The 13,474-nt window shown below is 40.0% G+C and overlaps 1 protein-coding gene across 1 annotated transcript; it reads left to right on the forward strand.

Annotated features, from left to right (window-relative positions):
* Positions 1 to 7,195: 7,195 nt before the first annotated feature.
* Positions 7,196 to 10,480, forward strand: LOC104426720 (rho GTPase-activating protein 2). The gene is given in 5 exon segments (XM_010039863.3): positions 7,196 to 7,538; positions 7,540 to 7,835; positions 8,574 to 8,694; positions 8,764 to 9,114; positions 9,488 to 10,480. Coding segments are annotated over 5 exon segments (1,446 nt in total). The 5' UTR covers positions 7,196 to 7,472; the 3' UTR covers positions 10,100 to 10,480.
* The last annotated feature ends 2,994 nt before the right edge of the window (positions 10,481 to 13,474 follow it).

Consider the following 13,474-nt stretch of genomic DNA (forward strand, 5'->3'; position numbering starts at 1 on the left):
AAGTCCGAGCAACTGGGACGCGAATGTGGTGGCTCGCTTGTTGGTCAAAAAGAGCAGCATCGAATTGGAAGAGGCCCATGCTTTTAAGTAGAATGGGGCAGTAGTGCCTTATCGAAGCTCCGGGAGCTATCGGGGTCGACGGCCATGGTGGTGGTCGTGTCGGAAGTGCTGCACTCGCCCATTAAGTAGGTGGCATAGGTGGAGTTGAGGGTGGGGTCGGTGTTGCCCTTTCCGGTGAAATTGTAGAGCCTATTGGTGAAAAAAGTGCCACCGCCCTTCTTCATAACCATTTTTTTTTGGTCGAACTTCTTCATAATCATAGAAAATATGACTATTTTCAAATAAGGGTGAAGCTCTTTTCACTCTAAATATGGCTACAAGCACACTGTTTATGTTACAACGACATAATTGCTATTGATAGTATTGTTCATGACATTCTGATAATACCCGATACAGTAAAATTAATATTGATTTGTAGATGGAGTGCCGACTTTACATGGCCATTGCCTTGTTACTAATCACTCCACTTGTTGAGAAAAGTAACATCACATTGTAACATTAACTATTCACGTGATATCATCTTGTATTTTGTTGCAAATGACACTAAATGAACCCGAGTAATTCTAGGATCTCGATATGTACTGCATTCCTTTTACTATAGGATTAAAATGCAACATATCTCACTCGCTCGACATATTTCAATGTGGATGGCTATGATTTTTTAACTTTCTATCCAACAATGAAAAGTCTATACCTCCTAAGGCCCATGGGCTCACCCTTTTACAAACATCTAAATTATTATTTTCAACAGAACATTCCTTTTTAGGGCTTCAATCCGACAATTTCGTAGGGAAGAAAGTCATGGCCCAAGGGAAATCTCCTGTGATGCAAACACTGCATAATCCTGCATTCAAGTATACTAGGGTGTGATCCGACCCAAAAAAAATTGTACTAGTGTGCAAATTTGTGCCTCCGACAAAATGTGAATAATAGCGAGATATATATATATATACATAGCATAATTAGATCAATAGGAATTTTTTAATAAAGGAAATTATATGGAAGAAACTAATAATCATAGTGACTTGGAGAGGAACCTCATAGTCTTAACTTGAGCGGGACAGGTATGGGATTTCTTTTACAAACCTAGGAACGAGTTTCGAATATATTATAAAACAACGGGCTCCAGACAAGATAGGCCGTCCCAAACCCATCTTGCTGCCGTCCTTGCTCTAGCTACTTGAAATGACATAGCCCGTGACAAGGCCCATATAGAAGCCCTAAATAAACTGTCGATAGTGCCTTGAGTCCTTAAGCCTGTATAGGCCGCACTTCCACTGAAATGACCGGTTCTCACCGCTCTTTGCCCGACAACAAGAAACAACTCCTTCATTTTGCACGCTTTTCGCATGGTATCTTGACCTTTCGCGATTGAATGACTACCTGTCCTTCGAGCGACAGTCCCTCGAGACGTTGTTGACATGAAATCTTGTTCGCATTTCGCATGTACTCAGCCTGACGGAGCGATTGTGGAATTGCAGCCTAAGGAGCTTCGCTGGCAAGTCGGGATTGACAGAGATCCGCATCCTCGTGATGTTCTGGACCGTAGTATCGGGCTCGGGACAAGCGTCGTCTTGTAGAAGTTTTTTCCTCAAGACCTCCACGACAAACCCGCGAATGGAATCCTGGTACACACTAAGAAGCTCACCGAGCTCAAACTGGTGACGATCTTCATTTTCAAAGGGAGATGACCTTTATGGGGATCGAATTTTGATGCCAGAGAGTCGTTTGGATGCTTGGAATGCGCAGTTAATCGAACGGGAGATACGGTTAGTTAGTTCTTTAGTAGGGGACTGACTGCCACTGCAGAATCTGATTTCTGAGCATTAATTTATTATACGTATTTCATTCTCTCTCAATCTATAATAAATTACTTAGCATACTGCATCTCTTGTTAGATTAAGAAATGTTTATATCTTCGTAGAATACATGTGTATGTAGTTTGATTTATATAGATTGTCTCAGATACATGTAATGTACACAAGTTGTACTCAAGATAAATCATTCCGCTTCCAGACATGGTTTTTAAAAATATACGTGGTGCATTACTCAAACCAAATTTTACAGCGACTTTGTACGAAGTTACATTATGAAATACGGAGATGCAAAAATTCCTCTCTCTGTTTTTCTTTTTATTTTCTTTTTTTATTGCTCTTCAAGCAAAATCAGTCACTTCAAGAGCTTAAACAGTTAGAAAACGGTTTGATATATGTCTTATATTCCTTATCAAATTGTAAGTAGTAAAATAATGAAAGTCGGACAAGTGCGAACTCGATGGTTTTTATGGATAATGGGCGACACCAAATAAAGTGCAAAGAAAAACAAAGTGGAAAAAGACCAATTAGGTTTATATGTTCATTGTCTTTTTAATACTAAATTTAATGGTTAATACCTTGAAAAACCAAATTGGTACATTTATAACAAATTTATCCTAAACTTATTTTTTGATCACTAAAAACCCAAAATCAGTATATCTTTGACAAATTTACTCAAAACCGGTATATTTGTAATGAATTTACCTTATGTTAATTTTCGTTAAATTTTACTATAAATTACTAAATTAGATGACACGTAACAGTTGATTAGTATACCAATTTGCAATTTTACTCTCAATTTATCACAATTATATCCAATTTAACGGATGATATATTTGTTATAAATGTACTAATTTAGGGTTTTTAGCAGTTGAATAAATTAATTTTGGGTAAATTTGTTCCGCGTATACTAGTTTAGAGTTTTTTATGGTTAGTCAAAATAAATTTATCACAAATATACCAATTTAAGATTTTTCATGGTCAAAAAATTAGTTTTTAGATAAATTTGTCACACATATATTAATTTGAGGTTTTTTAGGATACTAATTGTAAATTTAGTTATCGTTTTTTTTTTCCTCGAGTCACTTGTTTAAAGTTAAATCGCAACTTTCTAGATCTATACATCAATACCATATTTGAGTTATGACTTCGAGACCATCTGAAAGTGTGCAAACCTACTTTTAAGGCTACATAATTCAAGATGAATCGTTAGCTGTTGTATGTGTACTTTCAACGAACAAATTCCGATTTGCTTTGTCTTGATTTGTTAAATCAGATCTAGAGAAGGATTGAATGAAACACCCCACGAAATTTCGTTGTACTTGCCACATGCAACGTTCGCAAGATGGGCCATTAGGCAATGATGAGGGTGTTAGGGGCTGCACTGATTAAAATGTTGTGGATATTCTATCTCATTCGTACGGTGGAAAAAGATAAGTGGATTCGCGTGAATAAGAGAAGGGCACGTGATCACATCATTCGTTCATTTTAAATCCACTGAAGCAAAGTTTATGAAGAGCCCCTTTTGTTTTTTCAGGTTTACTTCGAGATTTTGTTTTGCCAAAACAAATAATATGGATATCCAAAGATAGGAATTGAACTCGAGGCCTTGCGTCGTCTCTAAAGTCAAGCACTTTTGATCTTGGGATCACTGCCACTCGGTCCGTCTAAGCGTGGGGGTTAAATAGGCCGACTTCAAAAACAATCTCGTTCCTAATTCAATTTGGCTGAGTCAAGCTAGGCCTAACTTGAAAATTGAGTATATAGGTCATTTTAGTCTAATCTTGATTTCAAAATTAGGACTAATTACAAACTCAGTTTGATCAAATTCGACCTGCCTATTTGAGCAAGCTAACTAGTAAATCCATATAATTAAGTTTCGAGATCATGAAGTCGATGATTTGTAATGCTTAAAGAAAAATCTAGCATTGATATGTCAATCACACGTAAGGTGGTCAAATATTTCTAAAGAAGATTTGCAAATCGTCCTAAGATCATAAGTCACTTGGGCAATTACCCAAAATACTTAATTTAATTGCGAATATGCTCTTCAAATACAATGAGAGGGTAACGATACCAATAGCCTATGAAAATTTGTAAAATACTCCTTGATATCCTTAAGTTTTACTAACTTGGTTTTGATTAAGCATGTAAATCGTCAAAAACTTCATTTTTGGGTCCGTGTGAAAAATGCAATCAAGAATGCGTGTCTTGAATCTTTTAGCGGCTACAAAAAGGAGAGTTGGCTAATAGCAATGAAAACCTATGTAATGCTTGATTTTTCTTAGTGAAAGGATGCTACTAATGACTCTTTTGACATTCAATGGCTCATTTGGACTAAACCTAAGTTTGGTGGCTTATCAAGAAGCAAAGTCTTCCGGATTACAATTCAATACAAAATCTTTGTCAAGTCTCGCTAGTCAATCCATAAATATTTATTTCAGGAGCCAACATTTGAAATCGGCAAAGGAGGAAAAATCCAAAATTTCGAAAGTCGGGCAAGACTTTTTCAATCAACCTTAGAGCAGCTTCTTCATTATGGTGATCCGAACACCTCGAGAGAGAGAGAGAGAAAATAAAGGGTTGGAAAGCTCGAAAGACGATGCAAAATGGAACGTTGAATGATACCGCGGGGGAGGGGGAGGTATCAAAACGTGTATCATCCATCCAACAAACGAAAGCGGAACCCAAAAGGCGGTCCGATTCATCAGTGAAAAGGTACAAACGAAAGTATACATAGGAGCCCCCCAAAATATAAATAATTAAATAAATAAATAAAGCTGAGAAGACGCAACGATCGAATTCGCTCGATGCCTTCTCCCTTTTTGAAATTCAAATAGTGCAAAGTGGAGAGAGAGAGGATCCGGTGATGTCGCGCTGTCCCCGCGGGTCCCACCGTTCCCGCCTCGCTTTCCGGGCCCCTCCCCGGATCGAATCCGGGCCGCTCCTCTCCCCTGCTCTCGGCCGCCTGGCCGTGCGATCGCGGCGGAGGCAGATCTCACGTTTTTGGAGCGACCTTCTTCGTTGCTGTCTTCCGAGGTGCGTCGTTGAATTTTGTTTTGCTTTAAAAGAAAAAGGACAGAAATGATTAATGACGACACGAAACGACAAATTGAAGAAATAAATTGGATGGCGATGTCGGGTGTTGCATTTCGCATTGGATGCTTGTCTCACTGCTACCCCAACCAAACAACCAAATCGATTTTGCCTCGGATGCTTTTGTGTTTGATTTTTGATTTCATGTCATTTTGAGAGAGAGAAGGGAGAAGTTCGTGTTTTTATATGGGGGTACAGATTTGGCATATATAAAAAGAATGATCGAATATAATTAATTATGGAATAAGTGGAGTTTTTTTGACATTTTGATTTTCACGAGACAAAAGGGTTTCTTCCGCTCCTAAGAGCTCAATCTTTAAGATGGAGAAAAAAACACATATCAATCACACTATTTCAAGGACTAAGAGTCTTTACAAAATTTCTTATTTTGTAATCTATATGAACACGTAGTCTCTCTTGACAAGTTTGCTCATTCAACATTTTTTTTTTTTATAGAGATATAAAAGTCGTGTTATTTACTCTGTGTTATATGTGCAACGCCAAGCAATTTTTTTTTATATGATTGTCCTACAATAGTGATAGACTTTTAAAGTCCACTATAACGTGGAAATTACATGGGAATTTCCCTTTTCACTTCTCGAGATCCAACGTGCAAGGACGGATCATAGGAAGGTCATCGATGTTGCCCCCTTGGCAGCCAGATGTTTGGATTCTTCAATGAATACTGGCTAAAATTTTCCAATTTTTCATGGAAGACTTGTGGATTTCTTTACTAAGCATATATTTTGTCAAAGCTCCTCATCTCACCGTCTTTGAGTTAAAACTCTATATCCACCACTGCCATCACCGTCGACTTCTTGATGTTTTCGAGGGATTGTTCGGTATAGATGTTGCCATGTTGTGCTATAAAAATTCTCTATTTTTGGCCATGTAATACATACGACTTCTTGGCATGATCAAGAGATTGAAAGATATTCCATATTGAAAAATCGAGTAAAAGTTAGCCTGCTACTAGAATGTTGAAACCCTTTAGGTTCACCCACCCATTCAATTCCTTTTATGCAAAACACAAAACCTAAAATTACAGCTTGTCAAAGTAAGTCAATAGGTTCAACCATAGAGGTGATCAATGGAGGCAAGTCAAGGTTGGGCCATAATATTATTTCCCACGTGCACCCACGGACAAAAAAGATAAAAATAATCTTCCATTGGATACGCTTGTAACCTACTAAATCTATGATCAGTTCTATTGGTCAAGATGTTTCTCCGGAAAGCAGCTATAAGGTCTCATGATCTTGGAAAGTTCCGTCTTCTATATATTTGTCGAGTACCCTTATCAAACTCGAAACTTCCATTACGATCCAAGCCAAATTTTTGGTATCCCGAACGCCGACCGAGCCAAGCGATGCAACTCCCTACGCTGTGATCATGACATGGCGTCGAGGACCCGTACTTCCATAACCATCAATCAAAACCTTCACACATTTCTTCGCAGAAAGCGGAAACTCCTGAGAGTTACACAAAAACCCCTCCTCCCCCGGCCCATAAATCACGCCGATATCGCATGAAAAGGGGACTCCCCTTCGTCGGGAACGTCAAACTTTTCCTCGAATCAAGGATGATTTCCATTTTTCGATCAAAAATAAAAATATAAAAATGACGGTTTCCATTCACATCTACCGCGATATGCAAATATCAAGCACTCATGTCCATGAGGACTTAGCAAAATTTTTCATTTCTTTTCTCTGTGGAAAAATGAAAAGCGAATGAGATCATTAGATCCTGCTCATAATATCATCATTGACCCGCCACCTCCCCCGTTATGATGCAGTTGGCCAACTCAACCCCCCAACAAAACTCACCTCTTCCTTTCCCTGGATCGACCCTAATTGCGGATCTTTCCACCTAAATTGGGTGCTCTAATGGCGTTACTTAATTCCTTTCCCTTCTCGGCCCAATTAATTACATTACTCGCACGATTCGATGGTCCAATTCCAACAACGTATACGGAATCGACAGTTACCGAACAGTGCCCAGGTGGTCAAACGTGCGTGTCTCGGGGGACGGTCAAGTCGAAAGCAAAATTCATTTTCTCAGCGGGGTTGTCTCCTGATTCCTAGGGCCTGACGAATCTAGTGGGGAAAAGAAGAAGACGTGACGGACCGGCGGGTGGGGTGGACCGTGGAGTTGGACCGGGAGTGGCACGGCCTCGTAAATAGAGCCGACGAGCGAGGTCAAAAGTCCCGACATCGCGGATAAAGCAAGCCTCCCGAGGGGAGAAATTTGAAAAACCCCCCGAAGTGGCCGTTTGGAAACCTCCCCAAAAGCGAGCTCAAAAAAACCTTCTTCCGCAACGCACCAGAGCAGAGCAGCTTCAAAAGTCCCGACTTCAATGCAGCCTCACCCTCCTTAACTCTCTCTCTCTCTCTCTACTCTCTCTCTAAACCGAGACAACAGAAGCAAGAAGAAGAAGAAGTTGGTCGGGAGAGCAAGATAAGAGGACAGGAACAGGAACGAGGACCAGCCATTTTACAGAGGGAGATGACGGGGCCAGTGATGGTGACGAAGAGCGGCGGTTGCGGCAGCGGCGGAGGCGGCGGGGAGCGCCAAGAAGGCGAAGACGGCCGCCGCGGCGGCCGCAGCGGCGGAGGAGGAGCAGAACCAGCTCTCGGTGCTGGCCCTCCTGGCGACGGCGCTGAGGAAGTCGATGGCCTCCTGCAGAGTCGAACGGGGCGAGGAGATGATGGCGGCGGCGACGGCCACGGTCGTGACCCACCACATGGAGATCGGGTGGCCGACGAACGTTCGCCACGTCACCCACGTCACCTTCGACCGGTTCCACGGGTTCCTGGGCCTCCCCGTGGAGTTCGAGGTCGAGATCCCTTGCCGGGTCCCCAGCGCGAGGTAACCCGAAATTTGAAATTCTTCTATCTATTGAGCTTCGAAAAGATTGGTTCTTTTGGCCCCTTTTTTTTTTCCTTCCCTGTTTTTGGGTTTTTGGAGTGTTGATCAGTGTGGAATTTTGGACAAAATGAAGTGGGTTTTACCTCAGGTGCTCCAATGGTGTGGAGTTCAGATCTGAGAGACGTCAGGTTGTTTGGTCAATTCCTTTTGCGTTTCTGGTTTGATTTCTTTTCTTGTTGGAGCAGATTTCTGGGCTAGAGCTGAAAAATTGCACTAATTTGATTCGACATACTAAACTTAGCTTCAATTCATGATTTTCACTTCGATTTGGCAAGTTAAAGTTTTTTTGCTTGGGTTGGGAAAGTGAAGCCTAGAGTTATGATCAAGTCATGGTTATCCAATGTACCGGACGAGTCTAAATTATGTCGCTTGCTTGTGCGTCGATGAAGGCCAGAGTCTTTTTTGACTAGCTGAAAGGTCTCTGCTTTAGAAAGTACCAACAAATTGGTTAAAACGAAAAGGTATGGACTTTATGCCCTATGTCGGTTGGTTCTTTCTTATTGGCTAGTCTTTTTGATTTGGACATTTGTGGTACTAACCTTTAGGCCATGTTCTCTTACTTTACCACGAATTTGTTTTTCCCGCGGGCTCGAATCTGCAGTTTGCGTTTGAACTTGATTCGCATGTCTTGGCCAAAAAGGAAAAAAAGGCTTAATTTTTGGTTCTTCTCTTTTGCAGTGTCAGTGTGTTTGGAGTCTCGGCTGAGTCGATGCAGTGCTCGTATGATTCACGGGGAAATAGCGTCCCTTCCATTCTTTTGCTCATGCAGGAGCGGCTTTACTCGCAAGGCGGTTTGAAGGTAGAATCACTCTCCACTGATATTATCTAAAGCCCTTGGTTTTTACCCTAAATCTATCTGGTTCTGCAGGCCGAAGGAATTTTCCGCATAAACCCGGAGAACAGCAAAGAGGAGCATGTGAGGGACCAGTTGAACAGGGGCATTGTGCCCGATGATATCGATGTTCATTGTTTGGCAGGTCTAATCAAAGCCTGGTTCCGAGAGCTCCCCTCTGGCGTGCTCGATGGGCTTTCCCCGGAACAAGTTCTCCAATGCAACACTGAAGAAGCATCTTTCGAGCTAGTGAAGCAGCTAAAGCCAACCGAGTCGGCATTGCTCAATTGGGCTGTCGGTCTTATGGCTGATGTGGTCGAGGAAGAGGAATTCAACAAAATGAATGCACGAAACATCGCGATGGTTTTTGCGCCAAACATGACTCAGGTACTTAATCAGATCTCTCAGAAGTTTTGATATTGGTCTGGTTTGACAAGTACCATCCTTATCCTTCTGTGAAATTCAACATGTTGGCTATGTTGATTTTGGACTGCAAGGTGAGGGGAGGATGAGATAGGTTACTTGGATGACGAAAGAGAAAAGTGGTTAGAAGAGATAACTCCAGCCGCAACTGCATAAGTTCACAAAAACTATTACCTTTCGTCGTTATGATACTAAAAGCCTAGCTCAAATTTGTAGGATTTCTGTAATTCTTCTAACAATCGAATATGAAAATGATATCATTAAGTTGAATTACTGAAAGGAAGTCCAACTTCCAAAGAGCAAGAACTTGAGCAATGCATCCTTCTTTTCTCTGTAGATGTCCGATCCATTGACAGCTCTGATGCACGCTGTGCAAGTAATGAACTTGCTCAAGACTCTGATCATGAAGACTCTCAGAGAACGTGAAGAGGCTGCTGCTGGAGGATACTCACCCATGTCATCTCATTCATCCGGGCAACAGTCCGATTATGACTATGATAGTCAGCACGAGATGGATACCAGCTGTGAATTAAGAGGGCCAACGTCAGACCTTGATGACAACGATGATGCAAATGACGGCCACAGCTGCGTGGAAGAAGACGAAGGCAGATCACTGAGTGAAATAGAGGATTGCTTCTTGAGGCAATTGGAAGAATGCAATCATGCGGAAAATGCAAATGTTTCGTCTGAAAGGCCATCGAGCGAAGTGGAACAAAACGACGGAAGTCCTACAAATTGCTTGCATGTCAATGATGAGTCGGGTATTTCGTTCACTGATAGCAAAAACAGGACTTCCACTTTGACGACTAGCGATGGAGAAGATTCTGGGACAAGTTGGAGGATGGGAGAAGCACAAGTCATTGACATAAAGAGTCCACAGAAAGAATGCGAAAGGACAAACGACATGGAGATGGTAGATTTGTTTTCTCGTATGCCCTCGGTTGTCTGACCGAACTCTTACTTCCCATTCTTCGGGATCATAGTCTGCAGATTTCATGTGCTGTCTTAGAGTCATGACTTCTTAATCTTATGTACATTATACTTCTGGGTGTGTTGACTTCGAACAGTGATTGGGAGTGCTTTTTTGCTAGGGTGGATTTTTAGGATCGGGGTTCAGCTCAGGGCTGAGCTGCTGAAAGTTCATGCTTGTTTCGTAGTTTTCTTAACCAAGGATCCTCAACCTTGTGATGGAAATCTCGCCCGATTCAATCTGTACGTGAAATTGATGTAGGAGGAGAATTGGTGATCCTTCGGTGGATTACCCACTGATTGTGCCTTTCCTAGTGAAGTTTTTTCTGTTGTCCAATTTACATTAGTCGGAATTCTTGTGCGATTGCGACCGTATGTTCATTTTCATTTTCATATTCGTGGGACAAGGACGAAAGAGAGCCTCAAAATGTGTAGTTTCTTTCGCATTCATCGGTCATGCAGTGAGGCAGGCCTGCAATAAATTGGGGGCACGGGAGATGTTTTCTTTTGGATCTTTGGGACTGTCTTTATGTGATGGTGTCTGCATTTGGTACCAATTCTGGCTCAATACATCGGCACAATCCGTTTGCCATCGCTATGTCTGTCTATCCCTTATAAAGATGTGCGCACATTAGTTCAAAATATTCTATGTCGAATGTGCATGAGCTTTGCACCATGGCGATTCCAGGCTGAGGCGATCTCGTATTGCACACCTTCGGACACCGCCTTTTGTTCATCACCCATTGAGAAGCTATAGAAGAGGGAAGGGTCGATACATAAGGACTGGTCGAAGCAGGAAAAATTGCAATGTAGGTGATTCACATGAGGCAATGAAGATTAAAATGGATAGGATGTTGTGATTCATGCCCCAATGGCAATGCCCGAGAAGCTTGGCTTGAATATTCATATATTGTGAAACACTTAATTCCATATAAAGAAAATTTTAGTTAGTTCAAGATAATTGCCCTCAAAAAGTAATCAGATGTTGTGATATGTTCCGAGAATATCTTAGACGTTTTTATTTTCACTTGCGCATTTTAACCTCTTTATCATGTACTTTGATTTTCATATGATTTAATCTTATGTTTTGTACAACTATAAACTAAACTATATGTCATGCTCTCAAGCTACACCTCCTTCATGATCATTTTTAATTCACGTATCTCTATACTAGCACACACGCATGAGTGATGCTTGTATAAAATACAAAAATACATATTTTTTTGAAGTACACTATAGATACAAGATGATGCAAGATGGTGTTAACACCAACATTATTTATTAGAAATATAGATAGAGTTTTGGTTATAATTAAAAGCCACCATTGTTGTGAACACGTAAATTGCATGATTTTATCATGTAAATCTAATTATCTTTTACTCATTAACAAAATGAGATTTATATCACATTATGAAAATTAATCAAGAGCTTCAATAAAATATTTAAGAGAAAAAAAAAGTAATGAAGTTAAGCGGCAGTTATGGAACAAAATTAATTAAATATTTATCTATAGTGTACTTCAAAAAAATATGAATTTTTGTGGTAATTACTATTACAAAATAGTTCTGTAATGTAATAGAGGATCTCCCTCAAGACCTGATACTTATCCATCTTCACATGATATCTTATTGTGAAGTATAGAAAGACTCACCTGGTGCTCGTCCATAAAGTTTGGAACCCACTAAAGCAAAATATATATCTTTGCAAATCAATTCTCCATATCGATAAAAATGATAGATCTATAGTCATTTTTTAATGGAGAGGAAATGAAAAAAATTAATTTTGGATAATGCGATCCACTTTTATTTTGTAGACATGCAAATTAATTTTGGATAAAACCCATCCCACTATTATTTCATAATGTGATAAATCTCAATTCGTTAATACTTAAAATAGAAAAAAAAAAAAAGATTAACATGCTAAAATCGTGCAATTTCTGTGTTCATGCTGATGTCGGCTTTTAATTATAACGAAAGCTCCATCTATTTTTATAATAAATGATTACCAATGTTATCACTATCTTCCATCAGCTTTTATTTATAGTGTAATTAAAAAAAATATGTATTTTTGTAGAGATTACTACTACAAAATAGTTCTCTAATGTGACGGAGTATCTTCCCCAACATGTGATACTCGACATCCTGCAACGCCTCATCCACTCGATCAACGTGACTTGCCTAGTTGGTTCAAATTTGAATATGTAACATGAACGTACAATATCAGTCCATCTTAGATGGATCGGTATGCCATCAATGAAGTCACGTTGGAACAAGTACGCCTGCGACATCTTGGCCACAATGACCTCCGTTTTGCTAGGTTATGGTCGTTCCTCTGTATCTTGATGCGTATGATGTTGTGAAGCATGGGAAGACTCACTACGGTGGTCATGCATGAAATTTGCAAACCACTAAAGCACATATACCTTTGCAAATCAATTTTCCATACCGATAAAAAATATAGATCTATAGTTATTTTTATATTTTTTAATGGATAGGGAAATGAAAAAAAAACCAAAAAAAATAATTATTTAATTTCGAATGACATGATCCGTTTTTTTTTTTTAGACAAGCAAGTAAATTTTGAATAAAGCCCACCCCACATATTATTTCTCATTATTCTTGTCTTATTAATAATATATAGAAAGTCTATTCGCAGAAGATGATGGGAGAAAAAAGTGCACTAGATTTTTTTTTTCAATGTCAATAACTTTTTTTCTTGATGTTTGGCAGATGTAAGAGAAGTGATGAGCGGTGCAGCCCCTCACCTGTCTTGAGTTTTCAGCCTTCTGAAAGTTGGCATTTCCCAAATGAGGTTTGAAATTTTTTTACCGAACATCTGTAAATTGGCCCAAGGAGCTTTGGGTGTTCAAAGTGGCTTCTAAATGTCACTCCCAAACGCACCCAATATAAAGGAGGACTGAAAATAACCAAGGTGCAGGTGGAGAACATGACAAGGATTCTCAGCCTGTTCTTGCTCCTCGGATTAGGGATGGCGAGGTGGACCTTTGACTGGATCTGACTACCATTGCAACTTTCCTCATGTTTGGCCGCTTTTACTACACCCTCATGATTGCCCCCGTTTACACCGTTGAGGTCTCCTCCGCCTCCTCTACAGCTTCCTCACCTCCTTCCTCGACGTACTCACTCATTATCTTATTTTTTTTGCCCCTAATTTTGTAGCATCTTTTCCATTTCTTATTTGTCATCATTTTTTGTCTTTTTCATGTTGAACATGCATTCCTCTTGTTACAAGAAAAATTACGATTAGAAAAGTAATTGTTGCCTTATCCATCATGGTAGATATAGAGAAACTTATTTTTCTCATTTAAATTAATATGTTGGTAAATAAATTCGCA

This window comes from Eucalyptus grandis, chromosome 11 (assembly GCF_016545825.1).
Source record: "Eucalyptus grandis isolate ANBG69807.140 chromosome 11, ASM1654582v1, whole genome shotgun sequence".
Lineage (NCBI taxonomy): Eukaryota > Viridiplantae > Streptophyta > Magnoliopsida > Myrtales > Myrtaceae > Eucalyptus > Eucalyptus grandis.